Genomic DNA, 16,899 nt, shown 5'->3' with positions numbered 1-16,899 from the left:
TGTAGTAAGTGGACCTCAAATTTGCTAAACCTATTTTCATACTACGTTTGTTATTTCATCTTGATTCACCGCCAATACATGTGGGGGGCCTCTGTCTCCTTGGGGTATTTCTCTAGAGGTGAGCTAGGACTAATATTTTCCTCTGCTAGTTTTATTTAGTCCTCCGGCTGGTGCTGGGCATCTAGAATCAACGTAGGCATGCTACCCGGCCACTGCTAGTTGTGCGTTAGGTTTAGTTCATGGTCAGCTCAGTTTCCATCTTCCAAGAGCTAGTTCCTATATATGCTGATGCTATGATCTCTTGCCATTGAGATCATGACAGAAGGGATACGGTCAGGAGGATAATTATTGGGTCACTGCCTCTGATGTTCATGCCTCCGATCTTGTCCGTGCCTTTCATAGGGCTCATCCTGATCGCCCTGGTGGTTCTGGTGAGGGTTCGGTGCCCCCTCCTTGAGGGGGGGGGTACTGTTGTGAAATTGGATTCTGGGCTCCCCCGGTGGCCACTTGTGGAATTGTACTTGTGTGCATCATCCCCTCTGTTCACCTGCTCCTATCAGGATGTGGGAGTCGCTATATAACCTTGCTCCTCTGTCAGTTTCATGCCGGTCAACAATGTAATCAGAAGCCTTCTGTGCATGTTCCTGCTACTAGACAACTCCTAGCTAAGTTGGACTTTTGTCCTTGTGTGTTTTTGCATTTTGTTCCTGTTCACAGCTGCTGTTTCGTTACTGTGTCTGGAAAGCTCTTGTGAGCGGAAATTGCCACTCTGGTGTTATGAGTTAATGCTAGAGTCTTAAAGTAATTTCTGGATGGTGTTTTGATAGGGTTTTCTGCTGACCATGAAAGTGCCCTTTCTGTCTTCATGCTATCTAGTAAGCGGACCTTGATTTTGCTAAACCTATTTTCATACTACGTTTGTCATTTCATCTAAAATCACCGCCAATATATGTGGGGGCCTCTGTCTGCCTTTTGGGAAAATTTCTCTAGAGGTGAGCCAGGACTGTCTTTTCCTCTGCTAGGATTAGGTAGTTCTCCGGCTGGCGCTGGGCATCTAGGGATAAAAAACGTAGGCATGCTACCCGGCCACTTCTAGTTGTGCGGCAGGTTTAGTTCATGGTCAGTATAGTTTCCATCTTCCAAGAGCTAGTTCTCATTTATGCTGGGCTATGTTCTCTCGCCATTGAGAATCATGACAGGACCCCTATTGTTTTTGGTTATTTTCTATTTTTTCTATGTTATTTAAAAACTGCTGAAATCATGAACAGTGCATGATACAAACATCTTGTACATAGTTTGCACCTTATTAAAGGCGCTCCCTACTGGTTTTACTTAAAGAAGGACTCTTTGCGAAGATACCGCACTGGAACCTTTGCTGAGTATGGACTGGTAGCTTGAGAAAATACGCTACCTCACAGAGACTTGGTCCTCTCTTAAAGGGGATGTTCATTTGCCGCATTTCGATAGAAATATTGCTTAAGACTAGTAGCAATAATGTTGATGAGAGAAAAGTGATGATAATGTTGTACGAGAAAGTTATATGTGTTTAATTAGTTAAATGTGAAGAAATACTGATGATGTGCTCTGAGAAGTAAAAAGGTGAAAGATAGAAGAAGGATGCAGTGGACCCGTAGGGATAGACGTGGAGTCCAGCATGCATGATAGAAAGAAAGATAATGAGAAGGCTTAATGTTCAGAAGAAAATGCTTGATAATGTTGATAGATAGTTAGGATAGAAGGTAAACCCTGAGTCCTCATAGGAGTCATGTAGAGATGGCTCAGTGCTCTTAAACTGAAAGTAATGTTATGTTCTATACTGTGTATAGTAGTTGAAAAGGCAGTAGGCCCTGGCTGAACGGGGCGGTCCTGTAACAGAAAGGAGAGGCAGTAGGTCTGGTGCTGATAGGACAGGCGGTCCTGCAGATTTAAAGAAGGAGAATGAAAAAGTTAAAATACCTTATAATGTGATTATAGGAAGGTCTTTAGCGAACTAAGAGTGTATGTCCTTAAAGGCAAGGTTAAATTATTGTTCAACAATTTTTGCACTTAGTAGAATACCCGGTTGGGTAAGGAAAGTTAATTATAGCATGTTGCTATGATATTTAACCATGTTTTGTAACGTTCAAGTGTCCTCACCTCCCATAAAGGGAAGCTTGTTCAAGTATACTTATTGTTATTGCACTCAACCAAACTGTATGTCTTTTTGCTAAACTTGTATTGTTGTTTTTCTTCCCAGTCCCGGAGTACTGTGTTTAACCAGGGGGGAGTGCAGCGCCCCAGAGTCCTGGTCGTTGCAGTACTGTGGCTCCGCCACTATGGGGAGCTATGGTGCGTCCGATGGCACTGAAGGAGTTCATCTGATCAGGTATCACAGACACCAATACATTTCACAGCCGGGCCTCCGGGGGGAGCTAAGGGTGCTATTCATTAGGCCACTCCCCACCATAGTGGGTAAACCGGGGGTCAGGCAGGAAGTTAGATCAGAAAGCTGACTGGGTTGGAACCAGGCAACACCTTGTGGCAGAGGGTGTTGTAGGGGAAGATACAGTAGGGTCTCTGTCGGGGGTGGGATCCTGACAGAGGCTTGGCAACGAGAACGAACGTAACGGGACCGTGCCTGCTCTGGGTAGCGGCGGTGCCCAAGAAAGGATTAGAAGAGAGATAGATTGTGCTGAGTGAGAAACGGGATCACGCAAAGGAGAAATACCAGTAGGAGTCGTGCTGTAAGACCGAAGCAACATCCTACTGAGGCGCAATACCGGTGGCCGGAACGCCGAGGGAGTAGAACAACATTCAGCTTCAAGCAATACTCCAAACAGCGGCAGGACAGTCAGTCTCAGGCGGGCTGTCTAACTCAAATCACCTATGAAGTCTTGGGAGGCAATTGTGGGAGAGGGGCGTCTCTAGGGTCCCGGAAGAACTCCAGGCCTACCCGTCAAACGGGTGCCGTTCCTACCCGAACCTCAGGAAGGGACGGAGGATTAGCAGAACATCATCTAGTCGAGTTGTGAGGGAACATCAGAAACAGACACAACAGTTGTGGGGTACTTTCCGTAAGCACAGCAGGGAAGGACTACAACACATAGCGCTAGGGGGAAGGCACAGATTTCCTCCTGTGAAGAGAACTCTGGAAGTGTCATTGGACCGGCCGGACTTGCGCAGCCTGGTGAGCCGTATTCTGGATTGAGGACCCAGAGATCTACAGTAAAGAGGTAAAGAGACTGCAACCTGGTGTCCTCATTATTTACCGCGACCTGCACCCCACAACTGCACCGTTACAACACCACTTATTGCACCGGACGTCCCCCACTGACAGACAGGGCCACGGACCGGGTCTAGCCACCGTGACAACCCCAGAACTGAGATCCCAGAGGCCCGGCTCCGGGTACCCCTCGGCCCTGCGGCGGTGTGGGGGCGCTCCACTAGCGCTCCCATTTTACATTGCACCGATGTTGATAAACCATTTATCATGGAGGTGGATGCCTCTTCTGTTGGTGCTGGAGCAGTCCTCTTCCAGAAGGATGCTCAAGGTCGGAAGCATCCTTGCTTCTTCTTCTCCAAGACCTTCTCACCGGCAGAGAGGAATTATTCCATCGGGGACAGGGAGTTGCTAGCCATGAAGTTGGCCTTTTTGGAGTGGAGACACCTCCTGGAGGGGGCTCGCTATCCCTTCCAAGTATTCACCACAAAAATTTGGTATATTTACAAACCACCCAGCGGCAAAAGTCTCGCCAGGCCAGATGGTCCCTGTTCTTCTCCCGGTTCCACTTCACCCTCCATTTTCTCTCCTGGGAGAAGAACACTGATGCCGATGCTCTCTCCCGCTCCTTAGTGTCATCGGAGGAGGAGGAGAAAGAGCCTAGGATAATTGTCCCTTCAGAGAGCCTGAGGACCATGGCCCCAGTTTCTCTAGAGTCTATGCCCCCGGGCCATCCAATTTGTGACTGGAGGTTCTTTCTTGGGCTCACTTGTCCAGGGTGGGTGGACATTTTTGGACCAAGAGGACATCTGCGCTCCTGGCGAGGACGTACTGGTGGCTGCATTTGGCCCGTGACATCGGAGACTATATTCAGGCGTGTGTCTCCTGCGCCAAGAATAAGTCTCCTTGACAATGGCCTGCTGGGTTACTTTATGCCCTGCCGGTGGCCATGGGAAATGGTCGGGATAGACTTCATGGTGGGCTTACCCAAGACCCTTAGCTGCACCATTATTTGGGTAGTCAACGACCAGTTTTCCAAAATGGTGCACTTGGTGCCTCTTACACGGCTACCTTCTGCATGGGCCTTGGCGACATTGTTTATTAAACATGTTTTCTGCCTACACGGTATGCAAGACAAAATTGTCAGTGACTGGGGTCCCCAGTTTGCGTCTCGATTCTGGAGAGAGCTTTGTCGTCTACTCAGCATTGAGCCGAATCTCTCTTCAGCATACCATCCTGACATGAATGGGTTGGTAGAGAGGGCCAAACAAACCCTGGTCACATACCTGCGACATTTTGTTTCAGCCAGGCAGGATGACTGGGCATCCTTGCTACCGTGGGTGGAGTTCACGCTAAACAACGCCGTAGCCGACCCCATTCCTCCTTAACTACGGCCAGAATCCGCGGATTCCTGTGCCCATGCCCGTTTCTTCCGCCGACTCAAGGGTGGCAGACTGGGCTGTGGAGGCACGTGACATTTGGGACCCCGCACAGGATGCCATCCTGGCCTCCATGGAGAGAATGACGGTCTTCGCCGATACATATCGGCGCCCCGCTCCGACCTTTGCTCCTGGTGACTTAGTGTGGCTCTCCACCCATAATATCAGGCTGCGAGTTGAGTCTACTAAGTTTGCGCCTCGCTACTTAGGCCCCTTCAAGGTACTGGAACAGGTTAACCCTGTGGTCTACCGTCTGGCCGTTCCACCATGCTTGGGTATCACCGATACCTTTTCATGTCTTCCTCCTAAAGCTCGTTCACATGTCCCGGTTTTCTGAGTCATCTGCCGGGAGATCGGGTTCGTCCACAGACGATTACGAGGTGAATGCTATTATGGGGTGTAAGGTGGTAAGTGGCAAAAAATTCTATTTGGTGGATTGGAAGGGTCATGGCCCAGAGGACAGGTCCTGGGAGCCTGTTGAGCACATTTTGGCTCCGCAGCTCATTGCTGACTTCGAGCTTAGGGAGGCCCAAGGAGGGGGGGTAATGTTAGGTGTCGAGTTCGAGTTCCTGCCGCTGCACAGGGGGAATCACGAACCATGTCCGCTGCAGTCTTAAATTCTCCTCCAGCCACAGTGGAGCCTGCTCAGCACAGACGTCGGTCCCAGGGTCTGGCTCAAGCTGATACTGTGTGGCTGGTTACTGGTGTCCTTCCAGGCTCAGCCTTCGTAACCAGTACTGATCAGCGGCATGCAGGCTCTTCTGGGACTAAGTCCTGCTTTTCTTCTTCTGAGTATGCCCAAGGGACAACCTCTCATTGGAGGTCGGGGGTCACAAGCTCAGGTCCTGTAGCAGCTCCTATTGGACCACTGGGAAGGTCCTGGAGAACTTCCGCTATAAAAGGTTCGCATGGCCGCACGGCCATGCGCTAGTATAAATCAGTTATTGTGTGTGCATGGATGTATGCCTGTTCTGGTGAAAGCTCTGAATCATACCCATCCCTAGTGTTGATGACTGCTCGAGAATGTTGGAGCTGTCTAGAGCCAGTTAGTGCCATCCAGCACTAGGCACAATCTATAGCGTCTATCTGCAGCGTTAGCCAGTGCGGCATCGTGCACAACCAGTGCGCTTACCTGTCCCTACTTGGGCGGTTAGTGGTGTCTGCCAGAGCAGCGCTGCGCACACCCAGTGCACTGAATCTATTTTGTGTTTTCCCTGGCACTGCAGTTCCGGTGCCGAATGCAAGTGGTCTAGTGGGACTCTAATCCCGCATCTTAGGGCAGTGTTCTGTGACTCAATACTTGCATTTCCTCTGCGGTATTTCAGTCCTGTGACGCAACAGGGTTCGCTTCATTCATACGTGGTGTAGTTAACCCATGTGTGTTTTCATTATACCGCCATTTACTGTCCGCCATTACCTAGCAGCTGGTATCACCCCTGGACCCCGGGCTGCGAACGCACCTTATTCCATATTTATAATTATTTGGTGCGTTCCGCCAGCCCTAACAAGGACTGTGTTTACTTTTAAACTTGGTTTATGCTGATACAATAAACCAAGCATTTTCCTAAAGAGACGGTGTTCCTGATATACCTCTGTGTCCAGACGAGTGAAGCGCTCTACCACAATGTATTTAGCTAATAAATAAAATTAAAAAATGGCGTGTGGTCCCCCCTAATTTTAGTAACTAGCTGAGGGAAAGCAGACAGCTGAGAGCTGGTGTTATTATTCTGGGACGGGGCAGTATATATGGTGTCACAGGTTTACTGCAACAGAGAGGAGCCAGTAGACCACAGCGTCTGATTTCTCCAACACCTGCACTGCTTAGAAGCTCTTCACCTTCATACTAAATGGTGTACATTTCTTTTAGTAATGCAGGGACTAATCTGCTCAGTTGAGAGCTCCTGGAAGCTTTCCTGCATTAAGGCTCAGTTGTGCACTGTTACCCATTCCCATCTCCTATATAAACTGAGTGCTGGCTAGCACTCATTGTCAGAGGCAGCTTATACTGCATAGCTGTAGGTTGTTGTTGGTGGCTGTTGTTGGAGAAGGCGTTTGGTGCATTTATCTGTGACTGTTGCTAGGTTTTGAGTGTGTGATAATTCCCTTTCTTTTCCTACTTTGGTTTATCCCCATTACACTCCCCGGTGTTTACCTCTGTTGTTTATCTGTGTTTATTTGCATGATTGTTATTTTCTTTTTTTCCTGTTTGTAAAACCTTGTTAGTCTGGTTGGTGTATTACGGTACACTACTAATCCCCTCTTCCCTTGGTAGAGGCAGGGTACACACTGAGAGCGGATTCAGGAGCTAAGGCTAGGTACTTGGCACCGGCATCTTCACCATCAGAAATAATCTGGGCAGCAGGGCAAGCTAGGGCACTCCTATCGTTAGGGACAGGGAAAGAGCCTCTGGTCCTGGGACACCAGACAACAGCGTCAGGACACATGTGGCATCCCAGGCACAAAGTTGTCTGCATAGCCTTTCCAGGTAATTAAAATGGGGGTAACTCACAAAAAAAATGACGTGGGGTACCCCTTATATTCAATAACCAGCAAAAGCTAAACAGACAACTGTGGAATGATATTAATAGGCTGGGAAGGGGCCATAGATATTGGCCTCTTCCCAAACTAAAAACACCAGCCTTCAGCCATCCCAGAAATGGCACATCCATTAGATATGCCAATTCTGGCTCTCAGCCTCGACTATTCCCACTTGACCTGGTGCGATAGCAAATGAGGTAATAGTTTTGGGATTAATGTCAACTGTGTAGTGTCCGCTGACACCAAGCACAGGATTTAGTAATGCAGAAGCATCTATAAGACACCCCATTACTACCCCCATAATCAAAAGTAAGAAAGACACATACAGAAAAAAGTCCTTTAATTGAACAAAACACTCCCCCCACAATAACCATCTTTTACCCATTTATTAATGTAAAAATAAAAATAAAAAATCAAAGTTATACACACCATTCTGCTGATAATCCATAATGCTGATGTCCCATAGCGATTGCCAACTCTGCTATATCTGGTTGCATTGCTGAATGGTGATAACAGTATCTTACCACTCAGCCTGGCAACCAGCTCACATGGAGGTGAGCGTGAGGAAACTGCTGTGTATGACTAGTGGTAACATCATTATGGTTATCGCTGGTCACAAGCATGCACGTTCTAACGCTCAGCTCAGTGTCATATGATTGCCAAGCTGAGCAGTAACATACTGATGTTACCACTCAGCAAAGCAACCCAATGTAGCAGTGTTGGGTATCATCGTGGGACATCAGCATTATGGATTATCGGTGGACAGGTGAGTATAACTTTTATTTTTACATTAATAAATGGGTAAAAGAGGGTTGGGAGCTTTATTCAAATAAAGGACTTTTTCTGAGTCTTTATTACTTTTTACTTACTGGGTTAGTAATGGGGGTCTGATTGATGCCTCTCTATTACTAACCCCTGGGCTTGATGTCAGCAGGTGTTACACAGCTGACATCAACCCCAAAACTATTACCCCACTTGCCAACACACCAGAGCAAGTGCGAAGAGCTGGGCAAAGCGCCAGACTTAGAACATCTAATGGATGTGCCTTTTCTTGGGCGGCTGCATGCTGCTATTTTTAGGCTGGGAACGGCCAATATCCATGGCCCCTTCCCAGCCTGTGAATAGCTGCCCTCACCTGTCTGATTTAGCTTGACTGGTTATCAAAAATGGGGAGGATCCCACGCCATTTTTTATCAATAATTTATTTAAATAATTTTAAAAACGGCATGGGGACCCCTCTACTTTTGGTAACCAGACAAGATAAAGCTAACAGCTGAGGGCTGCAGCCCGCAGCTGTCAGCTTTAACTTCACTGGTTATCAAAATTAAGTGAGACCCTCTGTCTTTTTTTAATTATTTGTTTTTTAATATGATTTGCTGATCAGTCACATGCCAATACTTGACATGACTGTGATGGGCCGGAAATGCCCACAAAGGAAAAGCTTATTCATTGGCTGTGCTGCAGCCTTTCAACAAGCTTTGTTCGAGCTGTTAAAGTTGAACAGTAACACAGAGTTCAGAGAGAAGTCTGTGTTCAGGATAGGGACTCTAGGTGTCTGCGGGTCCGCTCATCTCTAATATTGGGCAAATAACTTCTTGCTTTGTTTGTCTCCTGCTCCTACAGCTATCTGATGCTGCTGTGAGCTTTACCTGCACTGGTTATCAAGAATAGGGGATACTCCACGTGTTTTTTTTTTATTATTTATTTTTGAACATGATTCACTGACCAATCACAGCAATGCAAATACTTGACATGGTTGTGATGGGCCGGAAATGCCCACACAGGAAAAGCTTGTTGATTGGCTGTGCTGCAGCCCTTCAACAAGCTTTTTTCAGGCTGCCGAAGCCGAACAGTAACATAGACATCTGGGAGAAGGTGTCTGCGGGTCCACCCATCTATAATATTGGGCAAAAACTCCTTGCTTAGTTTGACTCCTGCTTCCTCAGCTACCTTGATGCTGCTGGAGAGGGCTGCTGTCCCCACTAGTCACTTTGATGCAGTCAGCTATTATCTTTCCCTCTGTTTGTCCCCCAGTACACACGCTTTGACCTTTGCATCTGACAAAATCTTCCTTCACTATATGCAAAAGGAAAGTTCCTAGGTTTATTATGAGGTACTACAGAGAGGTTTTGGTTCCACATATGCCATGTGTTAGACCACCCTGAAGTTTTTCTAGAAGTTACAAGGTAATATAGATTTGATGGTTTATTTAAAATAGTAATGCTTTTGTACACACTATGTATAAATAAAAAAATATAGTCGTCTGATTAATCACCTTATTTGCGGGGCTTAGTAATAATAAAAATGAAATAATACAAGTGAATACTATATTCTGCAGACATTGTTTCAAATTATTGGAACTTTTCTTAGCTCTAAATGATGCATTAAAAAAATCTTATTTTAACAACCTTTGCATTGTGGGGCGTTGTCTGTCCAGGTTCCATTCTGCTGACATAGCCTACTGCTTGGACCAATGAGTTGGTAGCCAGGATCACATGCATAATGAACCTCATGTTCTGCAAGATATTTTGAACCAAATTTTCTGCCATTCTCAGGAGCTTCCAGTAGAGGACAAGAGACTGAAAAAAAATTATAAACCAATCAGATATTTTCTACATATCTCAGTGATTCTGTGTTTCAATGTTTTCATAGTGTTGCTCTTATGTATGTTATGTATACATTTTTAACTTGCTACATTTGGGAGTCCTAATGCAATCTTTCTTTGTTCTTAAAGGGATTTTCCCAAGATCCATCTCAAGGACGCTTCTTGCTTCATGGGAGAGGGGTGGAGGCAGGGTGCTTCTCAAAATTTAGAGTTCACAGTCTCTTTAACAAACAGCTCGCAAACTCTGCATTAGTTGCCTAGTAGACTGGTCACCTCTGATAGACTGCAGCTGTGGCTAGTAAACTAGGCAACAAGCAGTAAATTATAGAATTTGAAAATGACTCTTTCCTTAATGTCGCTCTTCATGTTGCTTAATCACTTTCTGTGTAATTAATTCCTGTTAGTATACTGTAGTGAGTTGGAAATTGACTCCACAGACAGGCTGTGTTCTAAGTAGTTAACATAAAACTTGCCAATAAGATTTTAAAACATTTGAATTGGATTACTAACAGCTTTAATACTGTTAAGAACACAAACATAATACAGTATCTGGCCAGTATTCTGAAGAGCTTGGATGACATTATCCCTCAACATTTAAAAATAGAATGTTCTTGTTTACTTTTTCTTAATAGGGATCGGTAAAGTAAAAAAAATTTGATTTCCAGGATTCATAAATTTTAATATATTTATTTTATTGATTATTCACTGTTTCCAATCTACACTGCTCTTCTTCCTTTTTATTTCCAAATAAATTATCTTTTCAAACGTGTCCTTATTACAAAAATTTGTTTGTCAGTCTTGCTGAAAAGTTAGTTTTATAATGGCTTTAGCAGTATGTAAATAGCACACGTCGATTCCTAGGAGCTGTGCTAGTAGAGTCATGTAATAGCTAATTTCACGCCTTCTTCTTCTGTGCCCTTGACATCATTGCTGGCTGCACTAAAATCCCACAGATGCAATGCTTTTCTCCTTCCACTACTACACTCCAGGCAGTATTACTAGTGAAAAGAAAAACAGAAAAATTTGTGGGATTTTGGTGCATATATTGCTGATATCAAAGACCCAAAAAGTCCACTATGACTCCAGTTGTTCTTTACCATTCCACTCAAGCCAGTATAAAAGTTATCTTTTTACTATATTGACAAATAGACAATTGTAAATTGTCCATGTTTGTAAAGCTGTGTGCAACAATACCATGATCTTGGATTTCCCATAAAAAAAATACATAAGTAAGTATTGAATACATCCCCAATTTTCTAAGTAAATATATTTCTAACCCCTTCATGACCCAGCCTATTTTGACCTTAATGACCTGGCCGTTTTTTGCAATTCTGACCAGTGTCCCTTTATGAGGTAATAACTCCAGAACGCTTCAACGGATCCTAGCGGTTCTGAGATCGTTTTTTCGTGACATATTGGGCTTCATGTTAGTGGTAAATTTAGGTCGATAATTTCTGCGTTTATTTGTGAAAAAAACAGAAATTTGGCAAAAAATTTTAAAATTTTACAATTTTCACATTTTGAATTTTTATTCTGTTAAACCAGAGAGTTATGTAACACAAAATAGTTAATAAATAACATTTCCTACATGTCTACTTTACATCAGCACAATTTTGGAAACAAAATTTTTTTTTGCTAGGAAGTTATAAGGGTTAAAATTTGACCAGTGATTTCTCATTTTTACAACAAAATTTACAAAACCATTTTTTTTAGGGACCACCTCACATTTGAAGTCAGTTTGAGGGTTCTATATGGCTGAAAATACCCAAAAGTGACACCATTCTAAAAACTGCACCCCTCAAGGTGCTCAAAACCACATTCAAGAAGTTTATTAACCCTTCAGGTGTTTCACAGCAGCAGAAGCAACATGGAAGGAAAAAGTGAACATTTAACTTTTTAGTCACAAAAATTATCTTTTAGCAACAATTTTTTTATTTTCCCAAGAGTAAAAGGAGAAACTGGACCACAAAAGTTGTTGTCCAATTTGTCCTGAGTACGCTGATACCTCATATGTGGGGGTAAACCACTGTTTGGGGGCAAGGCAGGGCTCGGAAGCGAAGGAGCGCCATTTGACTTTTTGAATGAAAAATTGGCTCCAATCTTTAGCGGACACCATGTCGCGTTTGGAGAGCCCCCGTGTGCCTAAACATTGGAGCTCCCCCACAAGTGACCCCATTTTGGAAACTAGACCCCCCAAGGAACTTATCTAGATGCATAGTGAGCACTTTAATACCCCAGGTGCTTCACAAATTGATCCGTAAAAATGAAAAAGTACTTTTTTTTCACAAAAAAATTATTTTAGCCTCAATTTTTTCATTTTCACATGGGCAACAGGATAAAATGGATCCTAAAATTTGTTGGGCAATTTCTCCTGAGTACGCCGATACCTCATATGTGGGGGTAAACCACTTTTTGGGTGCACAGCAAGGCTCGGAAGGGAAGGCGCGCCATTTGACTTTTTGAATGAAAAATTATCTCCATCGTTAGCGGACACCATGTCGCGTTTGGAGAGACCCTGTGTGCCTAAACATTGAAGCTCCCCCACATGTGACCCCATTTTGTCATGTGACCCCATTTTGGAAACTAGACCCCCCAAGGAACTTATCTAGATGCATAGTGAGCACTTTAAACTCTCAGGTGCTTCACAAATTGATCCGTAAAAAATGAAAAAGGACTTTTTTTTCACAAAAAAATTCTTTTAGCCTCAATTTTTTCATTTTCACATGGGCAACAGGATAAAATGGATCCTAAAATTTGTTGGGCAATTTCTCCTGAGTACGCCGATACCTCATATGTGGGGGTAAACCACTTTTTGGGTGCACGGCAAGGCTCGGAAGGGAAGGCGCGCCATTTGACTTTTTGAATGGAAAATTAGCTCCATTCATTAGCGGACACCATGTCGCGTTTGGAGAGCCCCTGTGTGCCTAAACATTGGAGCTCCCCCACAAGTGACCCCATTTTGGAAACTAGACCCCCAAAGGAACTAATCTAGATGTGTGGTGAGCACTTTGAACCCCCAAGTGCTTCACAGAAGTTTATAACGTAGAGCCGTGAAAATAAAAAATCATTTTTCTTTCCTCAAAAATAATTTTTTAGCCTGCAATTTTTTATTTTCCCAAGGGTTACAGGAGAAATTGGACCCCAAAAGTTGTTGTCCAGTTTCTCCTGAGTACGCTGGTACCCCATATGTGGGGGTAAACCACTGTTTGGGCACACGTCGGGGCTCGGAAGGGAGAGAGCACCATTTGACTTTTTCAACGCAAGATTGGCTGGAATCAATGGTGGCGCCATGTCACGTTTGGAGACCCCCTGATGTGCCTAAACAGTGGAAACCCCTCAATTCTAACTCCAACACTAACCCCAACACACTCCTAACCCTAATCCCAACCCTAACCCCAACACACCCCTAACCCTAGTCTTAACCCTAATTCCAACTCTAACTCTAATTCCAACCCTAACCCTAAGGCTATGTGCCCACATTGCGGATTTGTGTGCGGATTTTTCCGCACTGTTTTTGAAAAATCTGCAGGTAAAACGCACTGCGCTTTACCTGCTGATTTACCGCAGATTCCCTGTGTTTTTGGTGTGGATTTCACCTGCGGATTCCTATTATGGAGCAGGTGTAAAACGCTGCGAAATCCGCACAAAGAATTGACATGCTGCGGAAAATACAATGCAGGGTTGGTTTCCGCGCTGTATTTTCGTATTTTCCGCACCATGGGCACAGCAGATTTGGTTTTCCATAGGTTTACGTGGTACTGTAAACGTGATGGAAAACTGCTACGAATCCGCAGTGACCAATCCGCTGCGGATCCGCAGCCAAATCTGCACCATGTGCACATAGCCTAATTCTAACCCTAATTCCAACCCTAGCCCTAAGTGCAACCCTATCCCTAAGTGCAACCCTAAGTGCAGCCCTATCCCTAAGTGCAGGCCTATCCCTAAGTGCAGCCCTATCCCTAAGTGCAGCCCTATCCCTAAGTGCAACCCTAAGTGCAACCCTAAGTGCATCCCTAAGTGCATCCCTAAGTGCAACCCTAAAAGCATCCCTAAGTGCATCCCTAAGTGCATCCCTAAGTGCATCCCTAAGTGCAACCCTAACTGCATCCCTAAGTGCAACCCTAGGTGCAACCCTAAATACAACCCTAAGTGCATCCCTAAGTGCATCCCTAAGTGCAACCCTATCCCTAAGTGCAACCCTAAGTGTATCCCTAAGTGCATCCCTAAGTGCAACCCTAAGTGCAACTTTAAGTGCAACCCTAAGTGCATCCCTAAGTGCATCCCTAAGTGCATCCCTAAGTGCAACCCTATCCCTAAGTGCAACCCTATCCCTAAGTGCAACCCTAAGTGCATCCCTAAGTGCATCCCTAAGTGCATCCCTAAGTGCAACCCTAAGTGCATCCCTAAGTGCATCCCTAAGTGCATCCCTAAGTGCAACCCTATCCCTAAGTGCAACCCTATCCCTAAGTGCAACCCTAAGTGCATCCCTAAGTGCATCCCTAAGTGCAACCCTAAGTGCAACCCTAAGTGCACCCCTAAGTGCATCCCTAAGTGCATCCCTAAGTGCAACCCTATCCCTAAGTGCATCCCTAAGTGCATCCCTAAGTGCATCCCTAAGTGCAACCCTAAGTGCATCTCTAAGTGCAACCCTAAGTGCATCCCTAAGTGCAACCCTATCCCTAAGTGCAACCCTATCCCTAAGTGCAACCCTAAGTGCATCCCTAAGTGCAACCCTAAGTGCATCCCTAAGTGCATCCCTAAGTGCATCCCTAAGTGCATCCCTAAGTGCAACCCTAAGTGCATTCCTAAGTGCATCCCTAAGTGCAACCCTAAGTGCATCCCTAAGTGCAACCCTAAGTTCATCCCTGAGTGCATCCCTAAGTGCATCTCTATGTGCATCTCTATGTGCAACCCTAAGTGCAACCCTAAGTGCATCCCTAAGTGCATCTCTATGTGCAACCCTAAGTGCATCCCTAAGTGCAACCCTAAGTGCAACCCTAAGTGCATCCCTAAGTGCAACCCTACCCCTAACCCTACCCCTAACCCTAACCCTAATGGAAAAACAAAAATAATTATATTTTCTGTTTTTTATTATTGTCCCTACCTATGGGGGTGATAAAGGGGGGGAGTTATTTACTATTTTTTTTATTTTGATCGCTGTGATAGAACTAATCACAGCGACCAAAATGTGCAGGAACGAATCTGTCAGCTGGCAGATTCGGCGGGCGCACTGCGCATGCGCCCGCCATTTTCCAAGATGGTGGCGCCCATGAAGAAGACGGCCGGACACCGGGAGGGACATCGAAGCTAGGTAAGTATTGGGGGGTGGGATCGGAACACGGGGGGGGGATCGGAGGACCTGAGGAGCGGACAGGAGGACCGGGGGAGCCGACAGGAGGGAGGAGGGGAGCGGAACGGAGATCGGGGCAAAAAGGACGACTGGGGAGGTGATCGGTGGGGTGGGGTGGGGGCAGATCGGGGTCTCCAGCCATGGCAGATGCTATTGCAGCATCGGCCATGGCTGGATTGTAATATTTCACCATTTTCATAGGTGAAATATTACAAATCGCTCTGATTGGCAGTTTCACTTTCAACAGCCAATCAGAGCGATCGTAGCCACGGGGGGGTGAAGCACCACTCCCCCTGTCTCTGCAGATCGGGTAAAATGGGAGTTAACCCTTTCACCCGATCTGCAGGGACGCGATCATTCTGTGACACAGCATATGCGTCACAGGTCGGATTGGCACCGACTTTCATGACGCATACGCTGTGTCACAGGTCGGGAAGGGGCTAAAGGTGCTGTTGACATGACATTGTCACCAGATGTCGGTAACAACCCATCCAATCCACACATGTAAATAAATCAAATCATAGATGTCCATAATTTATGTGTAATAATGAGAAATTACACAGGTAGAAAGTTTAGAACATGCTTACTGAAATGTATTTAATGTTTTGTACAAAAGCCTTTGTTGATGACAGCTTCAAGACGATGCTTCCTGTATGGAGAAACTAGTTGTACACATTACTCAGGTGGGATTTTGTCCCATCCTTCCACACGAACACTCTTCAAATATTAAAGGCTCCTTCTATGAACTCTGAGCTTTAGTTCCTTCCATGAATGTTCTATTGGATTCAGATCAGGTGAGTGGCTGGACCATTCTAGCAGCTTTATTTTCTTTCTCTGAAACCAATTGAGAGTTTCCTTGGCTGTGTGTTTGGGATCGTTGTGTTGCTGAAATGTCCACCCTTGTTTCATCTTCATCATCCTGGTAGATGGCAGCAGATTTTAATCAAGAATATCTTGGTACATTTATCATATGTCATATGTACAAGTCTTTCTCTGTCTTCACTTCAGGAGCCAGACATTTCCTGCTTCCAGCTCAAACCACCACACAGCAAGCTGCAGGGAGAAAGGACTAGTCCAAGTGCACACAAATCAGAGTGGAGCATTGTCTCTTAAAGTCACAGTGTAATTCAGTTTTTAGCAGGGGCTGACCCCTTACACTTGGACAACTCTTCTGATAATTCTTTTCACTACTTTGTCTGAAACCTTGCGGGAGCGCCTGGTCGTGGCTGGTTTATAGCAAAATTATGTTCTTTCCACTTCTGGATTATGGCCGCAACAGTGCTCACTGGAACCTTCCGTAGATTAGAAATTCTCTGACCAATGCCATCAGTATGTTTTGCAACAATAAGGTTGCAAGCTCACTAGTTTCACCCATCATAAGATGTTTCCTCTGTGATACCTTGGTAATGAGACCCCTTTTTATAGGCCATCATTTGAACCAAATTTTTCACCAAGTGGCAGGATTGCTATCTAATTACTGATAGATTTCAGCTGGTGTCATGACTTTTTGCACTTCTCTATCTTCATGCATTCAAACGTTTTTCCATGTGCCATTTCTCATTATTACATATAACTTAATTTATGGACATCGATGGTATGATTTATTTGCCTATGTGGATTGGATGACTAGTTACCGATGTCAGGTGAGAATTTTGTCAATAGCAACGCTGCTGCTGACAATTATTGGACAAATGTTCTTGTATTGGAATGGACTGTCACAGCACCATGACATGAAAATGAGATGGGCATTTGCATTGACAATTGGAGG

General features: G+C 45.1%; 1 protein-coding gene across 1 annotated transcript in view; it reads right to left on the bottom strand.

The window, feature by feature from the left end:
* FBLN7 (fibulin 7) overlaps nucleotides 1-16,899 on the bottom strand; it is a 399,951-nt gene that overhangs the window by 184,467 nt on the left and 198,585 nt on the right. The window contains exon 3 of the mRNA XM_077283147.1: nucleotides 9,585-9,755. Coding sequence (XP_077139262.1) covers nucleotides 9,585-9,755 — 171 coding nt within the window. The remainder of the gene's footprint in view (nucleotides 1-9,584; nucleotides 9,756-16,899) is intronic.

The sequence above is a fragment of the Ranitomeya variabilis genome, chromosome 2 (assembly GCF_051348905.1).
Source record: "Ranitomeya variabilis isolate aRanVar5 chromosome 2, aRanVar5.hap1, whole genome shotgun sequence".
Taxonomy (NCBI): domain Eukaryota; kingdom Metazoa; phylum Chordata; class Amphibia; order Anura; family Dendrobatidae; genus Ranitomeya; species Ranitomeya variabilis.
This window is presented reverse-complemented; position numbering and strand designations above follow the sequence as displayed.